Consider the following 17,173-nt stretch of genomic DNA (forward strand, 5'->3'; position numbering starts at 1 on the left):
CTGATCACAAAGGAACCAATAACACCTTCTCCAGCCTGTGACAGCGTGCTAAGGTGTGTAATCAATAGATATCAAACGATCTGTAACAATGCAATACTAACACATATAAAAAAACGTGTTTTTCTCACATAAGTGTGTTGCAACATTCCTGTCGGATCCAATATAGAAGGCACACCATTGTGTTTTAATCTCAATATGTCTACAAATCCAGTCTCGACCTCTATCTTGTTTACAATCGATTCCGCTGTGAAATGAAGCGAACAAACGCAATGTCTTACGCACGTGAGCTGGAACCGGCATCGTTTAGCTCCATGAGTCGGTGGGCGGGCTTGAGGCGGTGCTTCTGCATCCTATTACGTCAGTGGTCGGCATATTGTGAGATCTCTCGTTTTCTGGGCCTGGTGTCTATTAAAGCTTTTCTTTGACTAACAAGGACGTTTTCAGCTCTGAAACTTACAGGATATTCTTATATCACAATGACCTTTTATATACCAACTCAAAGGAAAGTTGATTTCTCAATTCATCACCCCTTTAAAGATACATCTTCGTGTCAGAGACCATTGTTTACCGAGCTTGATGACTGATGAAATTAAGTTGAGCATTTAAAAGAACAGATGAACATCAGTTCATAAATACAATACAGTTACTGCCTTTAGTTATTATTATTTTGGTATAGCTGTAAAAATGCTTAAAAACTAACCTGATCAGATTTAAAGGAACACGCCGACTTTTTGGGACTTTAGCTTATTCACTGTATCCCCCAGAGTTAGATAAGTCCATACATACCATTCTCATCTCCGTGCATGCCATAACTCTGTCTGACGCACCCACCGCTAGCCTAGCTTAGCATAAAGACTGGAGGTAAATGGCTCCAGCTAGCCTACTGCTCAATAAGTGACAAAATAACGACAACATTTTCCTATTTACATGTTGTGATGTGTATAGTCACAGCGTGTTCAAATAACAAGGTCACATGAGACACAGCCATCTTCTAAACGTATACATACTGGGAACTATATTCTCAGAAGGCGAAGCACAGCTACTAGTCATCTAAAAACATAACGGAACACTTGCCGCAGATGATCCACTGTTTTGTCTGTACTATCGATGGGATGGCCGTATCCTTCAGCACACATTTCATGGTCCGTATGGCAAATTTTTTCAAAATAGTTGTCCTCAGTGAAATGTTCTGAGCAAACACGATGGTAAGTTACTTGATGATGGCTACAGGTGTGTTTGGATCAATAGCCAGAGCAAGTAGCCATAGATTCATCAGGTCAGCTTTTTGGGTTGGAATTCTATGAATCATCGTGGTATTACCTGCTCTCCCCTGTTTATTGTCGCAGCTCTTTACAATACAGGGAACACCCATGCTTGTAAACTATGCATTTAATATCTAGTAATGCTGACTCTATTACTCCAACTCTGAGCGAATTCTCTGCTCCTCACCGCGGGGCTTCTCAGGTGCTGCGAGCAAATCACTCTGCAGAATCCCAGTATGTATACGGTTAGAAGAGGGCTGTGTCTCATGTGACCTTGTTATTTATATACGCTGTGACTATACACATCACAACATGTAAATAGGAAAATTATGGCGTTATTTTGTCACTTATTGAGCAGCAGGCTAGCTGGAGCCATTTACCTCCAGTCTTTGTGCTAAGCTAGGCTAGCGGTGGTTATGGCACAGAGTTATGAGACAGAGTTATGGCACGCACGGAGATGAGAATGGTATGTATGGACTTATCTAACTCTGGGGGATACAGTCAATAAGCTAAAGTCCCAAAAAGTCGGCGTGCTCCTTTAAGATTTTTAATTACATAATGTATAAAAACAACATATAATCGTATTTGGTTTCTATCTTTTATGTAATGTTTATTTAACCAGGAAAATGTAACTGTGACATGAATTTACATTTGATTTATAAAAAGAAAAAAAACTGCTGCTCGCCACTGTTGTATTGTGCATACTGTTACAACACTTTTTTTTCCTCTCGCAAGATTGATTTAATTCCTTTCCTTTATTTGAACTTATTTGGTTATGATTCAGATTACATAAATATCAGCTTTTTATTTTATTATACTCATAGTGACATGATAGAGTGATAGAGATAGAGACCAAAACCATGCTGTGATCTATTTCCAAAAGCACATCTGTCTAGATATTTCTGACAGCATGTGCAGAAACCAATGTCTGCTGGATATGATTTATTTTTATATGCTATTAGTACAATCAATAACATATTTAAAAAAGGGAGAGGCAAGCCAGACTGAACCAGTATGTGCGTCTGATACAGCCATTATTAGTATCAAGTTATCTTCATTGTCACAGAAAATCCTGACAGAGAGTTGAAGCTGAAAGTTGATTGGCTAGTGCGCTCAGCGAGTCTAACCCAATGGAAAGAGTCCAAAATAAATGGCCTGTTCACGGCTAGACATGCTTATTTTACAAATCTGTTGGACGGAAGGAAAAGAAACTGATTAAAACCTAACTTTAAACGAGGAAAAATATGTTTGAGCTGTTCAGAAATATCACAGTCCAGATGATGACAGAAGACAGAATAACCTTAGTAGGCCTACCTTTCTCATACACAGAAAAATAGCAGTTTGGTTGAGGATTCCCTGTGTTAATCCGTCAATGGAATTACGGACTAAAATGTTCATTAACGAGGTGTTTTTGTTATTATTTCCCCATAATGCTTTTAATTAACAGGTAAATTAATATTATCGAAAACGGCGGTTTGTGTGACACTTACGTGAAACCAGACTAAATTCGCCCCAATGGAAAGCATATTTACACTGTCTGAATCGTTCCCTATCCACTATGTAGTGCATTATGGCCAGTCACTATGTAGAAAGTAGTAAATGTGTGAACAAGTGACAGATTTTAGCCACGGGTTCAGCGTCTATTTAAGGGACCCTGTAGATGCTGCAAAGACCATTTGATTGGACATAAAATCTGATGAGAAGCGTGCAGAGTGATGTCATCAAAATCAGTGATCCATATTGGCGGAAGTGAGAAACTGTATGTTTTGAATGCTTATATCTTCTGAATGTGAATTTTGTCATTGTTTTGGAGCACACTAGCTTATCCACCTTGAATGTGGAAGGCTCACACGACTCATACTGGAATGATGCTTTACATTTCCGCATATATACCTTCTTTTGGGGGTATTTTAACTTAAGTGCTGCAAGCCATGCTCATTTTCTCTTGCCACTCTAGCATAAAAGGCAAGGCATACGGCGCCATATACGGACATTCTTTTCAGATTCGCTGGTACTCAAAATGCGTACTTTCCAAGAATTTATTTCGTTTATTGATGTTATGTAGCAGTCAACAACAGCACAGCTGAACGCTGCACATATTTTTGTTTCTAGTAATGTTCAAAAAGTTTCTGTTTAATTAATTCAGACCAGGGCCGTAACCACCATAGACATTGAGGGGGACAAGTCCCCGCAATAATTAGAAATGGCCAAATTGTCCCCCCCAATATTTGAAATTCTTGCACTGCTCTGCAACACTTAATTACGCAGCGCTCTGTATGTTGTTGTTAGGATGACAAAAAGGTTTAAGAGTTACATTTTAGTCTGGTTTGCCTCAGTGGTCTAACAGCGCTCGTCAATGTCAAATGAGATGGCCAATCAAAGTATGGGGTTTACGTTCCTTTTTGGCTAGTGTACAGTCTTCACACACAGATGAGCGCGTCAGTCTATCGATTAATGCCATTGCGGAGATTGCTATTGTTATTAACAACGTAACAATGCTATTGTTTCCGGTGAAATTACGAAACAAAATGCACACAAACGTGTTCGACCACCAGAGAATTCGAACACTGTAAAAAAATTGTTTTGGGAAAAATAGTGAAAATTGATCATTACATATTGGCCCAATAAATGACTTGCAAATAATTATCCCCATGCAAAAAGATGCATTGTACTAATCATAGCTTAAGGTCTCCACTCAAAATTAAAATTGTATATTCACTGAACATATTTAATTGTGCTCAGTCAATCTATGAAGTCGAAGTGAAAAATCCATGTTGGGTGAACAAGTCCTACGTCCGAAAAACTGTATACGCATGCGCAAAATGCGCTTGAGGAAAAACGTTCGTGTGGAGATTTCCCGCGGGAGCGCGAGCAGACTGTAGAGCCAAACCATCCGGTGCTGAAGACCGAAACAAACATTCCCAAGAGAATAGAGAGATATTAATCGTCACAAGACGTTGGTGATTAGCCTATTGAGCACTGAAATTATTCTCCAGAGTTTTGCTTCATGACCCGGTACGAAGTTTAAAAGACATTTTGTATAATCACGAGTTCATGCATTCATTGGTTTCATGAGTGTTTTCGTTTACCACATAATTATCATATAATGGAAGCCAATATTTAAATTTTCCTCCTGTCTTATATGTCTAAAATAATAGGTAATAAGTAAATTAAGTCATTTGTGTGATATATGCGGCATGCGACCATTGAACACAGTGCTGTTAGATTGCATTTGGCGTCGGCCTCTTTCAGGGCTTAAGTTATTGCCTTTTAATATCAAACACGTCAAGCTCGTGATTTTCTTATTCGTCCATTCATTCGTCTCATCCTCATTATACAGTATAATGAAAAAATTATGTTCTGTCATTTGCCAGATGTGATGCAGGGAAACTTTGCCATTAATGTTATTATTATAAAATTATAATAAAATTATGTTTTTATTTTATTTTTATTTTATTTTTTATTTTGTGAATGTCAACAGCAGATCTATGTATTTATTCACTAATGCGAAGAAAATTAATGCAAATATTGTTTGCAAATAGTCCCAAAAGGATTATTTCCCAACTAGAATTAGACCTAGAATTTCGTTCACTGTTCTGTTCAAGACATGTTTACGGCCTTGATTCAGACACTCTTTTTGCCCCCTTTTGGCATTGTGTTCCTATGGAGACCGGAACATGAGAGCATCTAAACGGAAGTTGGAATTCCTCATGGCGCCGCTCATCATTTACTCAGGAAAAAACGTGGATAGATGACAGTAAGACTAACATATTCATGCTAAAAGCCAAAAAACTTAATTTAGATTTCATGGGGACTTTATATAATGTAGGCTACTCATTATAATGATATTTCAGGGGTCCCCAGTTTTTCACAAGCACAGTTTTCACGTAAAAAAAATGTTGACAATATTTAATATGTAAAATGTTTGAATATTTGTTTTCATTTTACACAAATTTTGCACTAATATACTATTCTTGCTAACTAAAAATTGGATGCCATTTTAGACAAATTGGCTAAAATGAATGAATACCACAAGCCAGAATATTGATTACATTTAAAAGATATTTTTGTCAAAAGAAATTAAGTTAACACTCTATGAACCCCAACCCATCTTACACCTTTTCCAGCCCCCTCAAAAGCCAAAGACAACCTCACGATGCTGACTGGGATGGCAGGCAGCCAATATACAGTCTGCTTCAACAGCCCAAAACCTATAACAATGGACAGCAACCCCTCCTCATAGCAGCCTGCTCAACCCACTCGCCAGCGTTTGGCTTGCCCACAGGCATTCTGGGAATGCCAAAATGGTACAGAAGTCAGGGAAGACTTTGTGGTGGCGGCACATACCGCGACAGTGGCATGGTGGGGTTCACGAGGGCCACGAGGCGCGCACACCACTCCAGGATTCATGTGCGTCCAGTCGCTTCAGACAACACACACTAATCCTCAACGTGATGACAATCGAAGCTATGATGAATCTTGTCGTGACTGCCAAGGTTGAGAGAAAGAGAGGAACCGCAAGAGGAAAAGGACAAGGGGTTTCTTAAAGCCGTGTTTTTTCAGCCTGAGAGTCTTGCAACAACTCATTTTAACTGCCGTCCTAAACTGTCTCGCACAGATGCAATGCTGTAACGCCAGGCTCTTTGACAGACTTGAAAAAACCATCATGCTATTTGTAATGAACACTTTGGCCTCAAAGCAAGTAGAGGATGGTCAAAATCAAATGCAGAAGCAGTTCGGAGGTAAAGAAATATCGCCTATGAAACTAGATATATTTGAAAGCAACCCTGAGAGTTGCCCCTATACAAATTGAGGAGAATTTAGATTCTGTTCATTCTTGTCTCTAAATCAACAAGCTCTTTGTGAGACAAACACAAGGAAAACATGGAAATTGTTCACTGGTTATTAGTTGCAAAAGTTGATTTAGCAGAAAAATACATAATTCTTACAAGTAGTAAGAAAAGAGGAAAGAAAAACGAGAATAAGGCTGTTAAAGTGACTATAATGGTACAATTTGAATAAATAAATCATAAAAAAAACATTTGTCAGGTTTTGTCCTTAAAACGCTCTTGTGTGCAGGACTAATTTCTTCCTGGTACAAAAAGTGGTTTTGGTCTATATAGCTAATTTGCCCTTCATGATACCTGTGAGGGGGGTGAATTTTTTTTTATAACTCATCCGTTTAAATGATATTAAGTTCTGCATAAGTAAGGCTGTGGCAACTTGAGTGACAGGTGGATTGCCTTTTGTCTGTTAGCTATTACATCACCTCAGCTCCACCCACGTCCCGCCTCTGCCCATTTTTGGTTATCCAGGAGTGACGCACGGAGTGATCTGCTAAGATGGCGACAGCCTGCTCCGCCCACTTTGGGCTTCAAAAATGCTCTTCAGAAATGGGTGATGTCACGGACACTACATCCATAGTTTCATACAGTCTATGATCTAAACCCAAGCCTCTGTTGCTAATTCCAAAATGTAATTTTAGAGCTATAACGGAGGCTTGAGCCACTGATATGCAGTTATTAATACACCGAGTTATTCGAGAGAGAGCGTATGTGAATTACCTCAGTCTGTGCGTCTCTCAACAGTGTTCGGCAGCAGCGTCTACTAATATGGAACTGTAAGAACAGCGCCTTTATTACTTCACTAATGAAAAATTTAATTTAGCTTTTAAGTTGCTAAACTAGTTTTACTGATAAAATCATCAGAGCAGCGCTGACAACATGTTTCTGCACGAGTGTGTGTGCGTTTGAGTGGGAGAGCAGAGAGAGCGGGAGGAAGAGAGTATGTGCTTTCCATACATAATAAAATGTAATTTTGTGGCAAAAAACATGGAAATAATTCATCGTTTTTATCTTATTGTTTACTATATTTATTTGCTTGTTCAGTGTCGTTGTGGGTTTTGGTTCTTTTGCTGTTGTCAGCTGTAAGGATCTTTGAAATAACTGAAATCATTTGGTGATATACACTCACCTAAAGGATTATTAGGAACACCATACTAATACTGTGTTTGACCCCCTTTCGCCCTCAGAACTGCCTTAATTCTACATGGCATTGATTCAACAAGGTGCTGAAAGCATTCTTTAGAAATGTTGGTCCATATTGATAGGATAGCATCTTGCAGTTGATGGAGATTTGTGGGATGCACATCCAGGGCACGAAGCTCCCGTTCCACCACATCCCAAAGATGCTCTATTGGTTTGAGATCTGGTGACTGTGGGGGCCATTTTAGTACAGTGAACTCATTGTCATGTTCAAGAAACCAATTTGAAATTATTCGAGCTTTGTGACATGGTGCATTATCCTGCTGGAAGTAGCCATCAGAGGATGGGTACATGGTGGTCATAAAGGGATGGACATGGTCAGAAACAATGCTCAGGTAGGCCGTGGCATTTAAATGATGCCCAATTGGCACTAAGGGGCCTAAAGTGTGCCAAGAAAACATCCCCCACAGCATTACACCACCACCACCTGCCTGCACAGGGGTTCTCATTCTGTTTATGCCAAATTGACTCTACCATCTGAATGTCTCAACAGAAATCGAGACCCATCAGAACAGGCAACATTTTTAAAGTCTTCAACTGTCCAATTTTGGTGATCTTGTGCAAATTGTAGCCTCTTTTTCCTATTTGTAGTGGAGATGAGTGCTACCCGGTGGGGTCTTCTGCTGTTGTAGCCCATCCGCCTCAAGGTTGTGCGTGTTGTGGCTTCACAAATGCTTTGCTGCATACCTCGGTTGTAACGAGTGGTTATGTCAGTCAAAGTTGCTCTTCTATCAGCTTGAATCAGTCGGCCCATTCTCCTCTGACCTCTAGCATCAACAAGGCATTTTCGCTCACAGGACTGCCGCATACTGGATGTTTTTCCCTTTTCACACCATTCTTTGTAAACCCTAGAAATTGTTGTGCGTGAAAATCCCAGTAACTGAGCAGATTGTGAAATACTCAGACCGGCTCGTCTGGCACCAACAACCATGCCACACTCAAAATTGCTTAAATCCCCTTTCTTTCCCATTCTGACATTCAGTTTGGAGTTTAGGAGATTGTCTTGACCAGGACCACACCCCTAAATGCATTGAAGCAACTGCCATGTGATTGGTTGATTAGATAATTGCATTAATGAGAAATTGAACAGGTGTTCCTAATAATCCTTTAGGTGAGAGTATATGAAACTATAATGCGGTCAAGACCTGCCTGGAATTACTTTAGCCGTGCCTTTCTCTGAGAATAATTGCACCAAGTGTGCCACACAAGTCCTGAAAAGTGAAGCCTACGCATCTCGATCGCCCCCATGTGGACATAGACAAACCAAACAATCAAATTACACTTCAAAACTTTCTGTCATTTTAGGCTGTTTTTATCACGCTGATGTTAGTTCAAGTCTTCATTATTTAAATACATTTGGTTTTAGTTAGTTATTTGATGCTATAAAAATGGGGTGTGACGTTATGATTGACAGCTTCTCTGAGCAAAGTAGTCACTGAGGCACCAATGGACATTTTTCGGGAACTTCGGGAGGAGATTGGAGCTTTAACTTTAATCTCTACATTTCCATAACTGTTTATTTCACAAAAAGGTGTTATTTAGGCGGGAGTGTTGGCGGGACCTTGATATCGCGGCTCCACTTCACGCTCACAACGGCGCAGACCCGGGTTCCAAGATGTCAGTGCCATATTTGAACACTGGCAGCTTCACTTACATTAATGGAAGAGAGTGAAGGCGCGTCCTCCATCTTTTTTTACAGTCTATGAATTGCACACCTTAGAACGTTCGTCAACCAATCAGATTCAAGCATTCAACAGCCCTGTAGTATAACAATAATAATAGTGATTGATTAGCGGAGTATAGTTACCCCTGCTATGATTTAATATTATTATATATTCATATAATTTATATACATAATGTAATGACTTATAATTGGGAAGCTCAATGTCTTAGAAATTCTCTAATCTATTATATCAAAACATTCATCACTGCTTGACCATCTTTAAAGACACAAAATATGAACAATCAAACTGCCACCACTGTCTAAAAATGGAAGAAGACAGAAGATGTCCTCGCCAAGTTTTCCAGGGTCTTGTCCTCTTTTTTTTCTCAGGCATTCCATCCTGATTTTCCACAGAGACGTTTTGCGGGCTGTTTTAGCATTGATCAAAGGTCCACAGCTTTGATCTTTCGTCCTAGTGCTGCCAAAAGATCACTCCGGTCTCTCTGGCGAGCGAACTGACAGGACAGTAGACCAACAATGATAATTACAGGCTCCTCTTTATGTTTCTTTCTGTGTCTTTCAAGCTAAAAACTGGCATAAACAGACACTCTGCACTAGCCTGAATTCCTGGGCTGTAGCACAGGGAGAGAGAAAGGAAGAAAGGTAAAGTGCTTTTACTCTTTAGATGACGAAGAGAATAGATTAAAGGAGGATATAACGTTTCTGCATGAGAAATTTGGTGTCTCTATAAAGCTTTGCTTTCATGTACATTCATACTAAATGGTATCTTAAAGCGAATAACCTCTTTTTAGTTTTTAAGCATGTTCTTAAAATGTATCTTAAAGATAATTTTTATTATGAAGTTCTAGGAACCCATAGATTCCTGCAAGACTTTTGGAAACATCAACGTCTCTTCAAGGAACCCATCATGAAGGAAAGGTTTTGAGGTACTTGAAATATATTTTTAAGATACTTCAGCACAAAATAGGATATATGAGAATTGAAGGACCTTCAAAAGGATTAGATGTTCTTCAACACGTTCCTACACTGAAAAAAAACAAGTAAAATGTACTTAATTTTTGCACACATATTTTTTAAGTAAATATCACATATGGAATTAAGTAAACTCTACTTAAAGTTAAGTAAAATTAACAAAGAATAAGTCATTTTAACTTGGCCGGGTTGAGTAATTTCTACTTGAAAGTTACACTTTCAAAGTGTTTGCTTTACTTAGACACTTCTAAGGCCCCGTCCACACAGAGACGCGTTTAGCTGTATAGGTAAAAATTAAAAATCATGAAAATGATATTTTTTGAACCCGGGTCCCAGAGTGGATAAATTTGAAACCGGCACCCTTGCGTTTTTCGTGTGTACAGCCAATCCGTATATTTTGCGAAACGTTTCACTCCATGTTCTGCACGGTAAAGACTAGAAGGGATACAACTACGGCCACTGGGCATGCGCAATATTGCATCATTTAATTACTGTATTTGCATTATTGTAAGGGTAGGTTTAGGGTTGGGGTAGGTGTAGGCGTTAATAAAACACAATCTGATAAGAAGCAAATGTATTTGTATGCAAATGTATGCTTCTTGTTATTTTATCGTGAGATTTTGCCTCACTTCCTACCATTGCTGTACTCCTTCTAGCCACAACTCCTCTTCTCCGTTTTTTTTAATGTATTTCTGTGGTAGAATTACAGCGCCACATAATGATCTGGCATGTGTACTACATTGTTTTGAGTCGGTTTAAGTGGTTTCGTGTGTACACAGAGGCGAGGGGAAAAAAATATTGGGTAGGGAAAGCTCTGGCTTCATGTGGATGTGGCCTAAGGTAATAACACAATAGATATTGTGGCACCTGGTACACAATGACGGTAACATTCGATGGATCGTTTTTGAGTATGAATGTGTCATTTTGACTAGAAAAGGCAATGATAAAACAGTGTAAATACAACTCCAAAACAGCGACAAATCAACCTCATTAATTATTCAAACCCCAGTGCATGATGGGAACACCAGTATCAGAGAAGTTAAGTAGTTTTACTTAATTGTATAACGTTGATATTTAAGCTTTAATTTCTACAAGCTTGGTTTGAGTCCTAAAATAAAATGTACTTCGTTTTTTTTCCATTCTTGTCTCAACTAACTTTTTCATGTAGAAATTACGTTAGTTTTTTCTGTAGTATTTACTTCACCACAGAATCATTTGGTGTTCAATTATCCTTTCATTTTGACATTCTATAGGTCCAACAACGGATCCAATATCAATAACCTTTTTTTGGCTGTTTAAGACTCTTAAGTTGAGCTACATGTTTTTTGAGGATATTAAAATGTTCTAGAAGTTGCATTATAGGTTCTTCAGATCAGCATGAGCACAAGAACATAGATGTTTTTACAAGAACTAGCAAATAAATGTTCTTTGTGCAATTATTATCAGACTGAAAACCCCCTCCAAGATCATTTTGCCTTCTACATTGCGTGATTTTCCTTCTGAATAGAGCTTTTTACTCTCTTCCAAGATTTGTGAGGTTTTGTTGGATCATTATGTCAGTAGTAGTAGCATTAAGGATTTTTGTTGTCATTAAACCTGCAAATAAGACGAGAATCAATGAGGCTAATAAACCACAGCACCCTTGTAACGTAATATATACGCAAATACCTCAGCATACCCCATTAGTTTCATCTCCTTGTTCAAACACATATAACTATACAAAATGTCAACCAACATTTCACACAGTGAATAAAATCCTTTTACTTTTTGACTAACAGGCGAGATGGGCATAGAAGTCTCCGGAGCTTTTTAGCGACTGCCAGCAACAGGTGAAAGCAGACCCCTGTTTTGATTCAAACAGATGAAGCTTCCATTAGCGCGGCTAGAATTCCGCCTTTTTGGAAGGCATCTTTGGACTTTCTGCCACGGCTAACCACTCAGCAGCTGATGCTGATCATTAGTAGGCAGAACATGCAGTTGTGGTCGATGGCACGTGGAGGGAGCCAGATTCTTACCGATACATGGAGCAGACTGTAGTTACGAAGGACAAAAAACAATAACATCACAACCGAACAGTGGAGTTCAAAAGGTCAAAATATATTAAATGTTCTATTTTGCGACAAGTCGTGGAAAAAAATGTTAATGTGACAGTAAGAACACATGGATATAAAAACATCTTTTCAGAGCGTTACAGGAAGTCGTTTATGCTAAAGGTTGATCTGAGTACTGAATCTGTTTGCATTTGTCTGTCAGTGATGAGGACTCATGTAACCAGTTAGTTCCTAGACAGCAACATAGTGTCAGCTCACATCCGGGCCACATCTGGTACATGTGGATTTCAGTACCAGATCTGAGCCGATACTATTGTTGTTGTCTGGGTTGTAAAGTGAAAAAAAGTGAAAAGGGAAGTGACGTGTGGCCAATACTTGGAATTCGTGCTCTGCATTTAACCCATCCAAGTGCACACACACACCGTGAACACACACCCAGAGCAGCGTGCAGCCATATTGCTGTGGCGCCTGCGGAGCAGTTGGGGGCTCGGTGCCTTGCTCAAGGGTCTCACCTCAGTCGTGGTATTGAGGGTGGAAGAGAACACTGGTTATTCACTCCCCCCACCGACAATTCCTGCCGGACCTGAGACTCGAACCCGCAACCTTCTGGTTACAAGTCCGACTCTCTAAACATTAGGCCACGACTGCCCCCATATGCATGTTCCCTTCTTAGTGCATGTTAGCAGTGAAATGTGTGAGATTCGTTTAATTCCAAGAAATACATTTGAGATTTACAATCACAACTACGTTTTTTTTGTTTGTACTGGAAAGGAAACTAATACTGTAGTTTCCAGATTCATGCTTGAAGATGCAACAGTGTGTTGTGGTTTTGTTTTGTTTTTTTACATTTTCAAACAGCGGCTTCCAGCAGTTTCTTCAAAAATGCAGTCGCCAATCACTATGTGATGTCCAACCCAGTCTCATAAAAGAAACGTGCCTGTGGGGAATTTTGTGCAAAATTGATATTACATTGTTTTTTGCACGGCATTAACAAGAGAAATAGCACTAAAAGCATGATCAGTTTTTGCCGGAACAAACTAACTTGACTATGGAAACATTCGCTGCTTGCACGTGTTGGCTATCACGGAAGTTCGGAAATGAAATGTCAGGCAAGTGGCACTAAAAGGTTAATTCTCTATCGATTTTGAAATAAAGAAAACATAGACTAAATCCTACCGACAGTGTAAGCAAAAGCAAGTTGTCTATTGTAATATATTTTAAAATGTAAAGGCAAAGTTGAATTTTCAGCATAACTACTCCAGTATTCAGTGTCACATGATCATCCAGAAATCATTCTATGCTGATTTGGTGCTCGAGAAACATTTATTATAATTATCAATGTTGAACACCATTGTGTTGCTTAAAAGTTTTGTGGAAAACGTGATACATTTTTAACCCTGCTTCACCAATCATTCTTACATATTCGGGTCTTTCGCGACCCGGATCTATATCTAACACGGATGTATCTCTGCCTGTCGCTATAATATAAAACTCCAATGATATTACAGTAATAATTACAGAAGAATAAAATAAAGCATATTTTGTTACCTTTTGGAGCTTGGAAGGGTTCAGTTTGAGCAGATGTTTTATACCACCATCACTGTCCTCGTCAGAGCTCATTTCCCAGTACATTCAGCAAACGATAGTTTTGAGAATATGTTTGAGATCGCGAATATAAACCCATCCGCAATCTCAAACATATTCTCAAAACTATCATTTTCAGCATGTTCAAAATCAATAGTTTGATCGCTGACCAGATCACCAGATCCATCATCAAGTGACAATGACACTCATATTTGATTGCGTTCAGTACTTGGTCTGCAGTAAATCGCTGAGCCATTTCAAGTTTTGCTGATGATACTTCCTATTCTTTTGTTTTCTGTCTAAATGAAACGTCACTTCATCATTGTGTATCAGACATTGCCACATTGTGGAATAAAGGTGAATTGCACTTAGTCCATCGTCAAAGATTCAATTATTGCTGTGCAGAAAAAAATATACGTACACTCTTACACACCTCGGGTCATTAGCGACCCTATTCAAGAGTTCCTTCCCACTTACATCAAATTAAATAGAGTAAAGATTATGCGTATTTGGCGTGCTGTCCGGGGGAGGGCTCCGGGCTCTGAATTTTGGCCCGAACCCAGAGTATCCCCCCGTGATAGAGATAGTCTAGAACTAGACTGCATTGTATTATGGATTGTGTTTACGTCTAATCAGAGTTTATTCATTCAAAGTGAGGAGATGGGGTGGTGGAGGGATGCTAAAAAACTGTCAACGAAAAGGAGGTAAATCTGCAGTATATATACACCTCTTATCATTGATTAACTTAATGTGCTTCACTCGTGTTTAATTAGGTTTAATTATTTGAACATGCTTCTCCCAAAATTTGTTAATAAAACAATTTTTACAAAAAATGAATGACAAAACAGGCATTCTTTTATAAATGAATGATTTTCTTGTTATATTGTTTATAATGAATTAATTGAGGAATACTAAGAAGGTTGATGTCTAACTTTAAAAATAGGAGGAGGGTAGAGAATGACGTCCCGGGTCGATAAAGACCCGAGGTATGCATTTAAAGAGATAGTACACCCGAAAATGAAAATTCTGTAATCATTTACTCACCCCCAAGTTGTTCCAAACCTGAATGAGTTTCTTTGTTCTGCTGAACACAAAAGAATATATTTTGAAGATGTTTGTAACCAAGCAGATAGAGCAACCATTGACTACCATAGTAGGGAAAAAATACTACGGTAGTCAATGGTTGCTCTCTCTGCTTTGTTACAAACATTCTTCAAAATATATTCAAAATATATCTACAAATCATGCAATATGGTTAACGTTTGTTGTCTTAAAGGGGTCATGAACTGGCTTTTTATACTGTTGTCTGAGGTCAACTTATGACGTTCACGTGGTTTTACATTCAAAAACATCATAATGAATAAGTAATAGGCTATTTTCTGCCCTGGTTTTGAGGGTCTTTCAAGAAATGCTCGGTTTTGATGGGCGTGCCTCACTGAAGACTTGGAAGTAAACGCCCACGGCAAGGATTGGATAAGATTTGCATATTTAATGAGCTTCTGCTCCCCTGTCAGTGAAAGTGTGTGGGGAAACCTCAACCGGAATGAATCTCACACAGCCAGGGCTCGCAAAATGTCTTTATCAAACAAACACAATGATTTAACTCTCATCCACCCGCGATTGATTGGAATGTTATTTTTTTATTACTTGGCCCGCATGCTCGATGAATATAAGCGTGAACCGTACACACACACACACACACACACACACACACACACGTGCGGGCGTGCGTGCGTGCACCCTTCAAGTCAAGAGAGTTATTTCACTATTTAAGAAAGCCTTACGTTTTGGTAGCCTGAAAAACACATAGCCCCGGAACGTTGGGCTTTGCGAGCCCTGGTCCATACATGCCAGAGCCTGATCCCGAATCGCAATGAACCAACAACACCATAAATAAAGGATTCTTCAGCCTGTGACAGCGTGCTAAGGTATGTTCAGTTAGACACTTACACATTAATCAATACGATCTGTAACAATGCAATACTATCACATATAAAAAAATGTTTTACTCACATTAGTGTGTTGCTTCATTCGTTCATGTAATCTCATCCTGTCTGCAAATCCAGTCTCTTGTTTACAAACGAATCCGTGTCTTCCCCACGTGAGGTGGATTTTCAAGTTCATCCATGCATTCATAATATTAGAATCCGAACGAAGCTTTTGCGGCATGTTTAATTCTTAAACGTACGACGCGCTTTAGCTCTATAGGCCTATGTCATGTCAGGCACGAGTCGGTGGGCGGGCCTACAGAATCAGGCGTTGTTCTTCTTCTGTTGAGGCGGTGCTTCACCACACTCAGACGTCACAGCCTGGCACATTCTGAGATCGATCGTTTGCTGGGCCTGGTGTCAATAAAAGCTTTTCTTTGACTAACAAGGAAGTTTTCAGCTCTGAAACTTACAGGATATTCTTATATTACCATGACCTTTTATATATCAAAAGCTCAAGGGAAAGTTGATTTCTCAATTCATGACCCCTTTAAGAAAAAGACGTTGCTATTGTGAAAAGTAAAATACCTAATATCTATAATAATTGTATTATAATTAATAAAATACCAGAGCGCATTCAGTTTTCGCCGGAACAAACGAACGCGACTGTGGGAATATTCGCTGCTTTATTTTAGATAATAAAATACCCCAAAATGATAATTTCTATAAGCTGCCACTACAGTGTTAATTTCAGTCGTAAACTGCCGTGAAATTGTATGTATAGGTACGTTTTTGGAGTTTTGCAAAAATGTAGGTAGAGACACGTTTTTCCAGTGAGACTGGGTTGATGATCTCTATCAGAAATCTACAAAGAGATGCAATGCCTAGTTAACTCAACGATAACATTAATACATAACATGTACATCATATTAACAGCCTTGCTTTAAACTTTACTGGGTCTTAAGCTGAGCCAGAAGACAGAGTAATAAGTTAATGTACTGTGCGACAGTACTCAGAAAAACAAAACAGACAAACAAGAACTTAATAACATTTAATAAGTCCCCATCAAATGCAGAGGGCATAGCATTGCTCATGAGGAAGAGTCCAGCTATGTGGGCAGCATAGGGAGGAAATGAGTAGATGGGTGTCTCCGTCTAGCTTTGTGGCCTCTGCGGGGTTTCCCTCGGCCGTTCAGCGACACGAACATCTGCCTCCCCCTGTGCTTCCAGCGCAGGGAGGCGTAGGTGTTATAGCCGTTCTCTTCGATGCGCTCTTTGAACTTGCAGCTGGGGTTGTATCTGACCTGCAATTAGTCAAATGAAGATCACAGGTTGAGTTACTTGTTGACACCATCATAATATTTAAAGTAGTTTATTTAGGACATGCATTATTTTACATAGTTCTTGTTTTAGTCATAGTTGTTTTTTGACAGGAATATTCATGAAATTTGGGCAAAGTGTCATTGTCATTTTTCGTAATTAATGTAAAATTTTACTTTAAAGGACAAAAATGGCATGTAATTTAATTGAGTCAAATATGCAAATCTGCTGATTGACCTACAAAAGTTTTTAGGAGGGCAGTCCCATATGGCAAAACAAAAAACTATCAAATATAAGCTAAATGAACAGCATGGCTTAAGGAAACACAC

General features: G+C 39.0%; 1 protein-coding gene across 1 annotated transcript in view; it reads right to left on the reverse strand.

Annotated features, from left to right (window-relative positions):
- Nucleotides 1-16,193: 16,193 nt before the first annotated feature.
- The window catches only part of fgf22 (fibroblast growth factor 22), a 31,589-nt gene continuing 30,609 nt past the window's right edge, over nucleotides 16,194-17,173 (reverse strand). Inside the window, exon 3 of the mRNA XM_079807657.1 lies at nucleotides 16,194-16,828. Coding sequence (XP_079663783.1) covers nucleotides 16,634-16,828 — 195 coding nt within the window. The 3' untranslated portion in view covers nucleotides 16,194-16,633. The remainder of the gene's footprint in view (nucleotides 16,829-17,173) is intronic.

The sequence above is a fragment of the Gobio gobio genome (genome assembly GCF_949357685.1).
Source record: "Gobio gobio genome assembly, chromosome: 24".
Lineage (NCBI taxonomy): Eukaryota > Metazoa > Chordata > Actinopteri > Cypriniformes > Gobionidae > Gobio > Gobio gobio.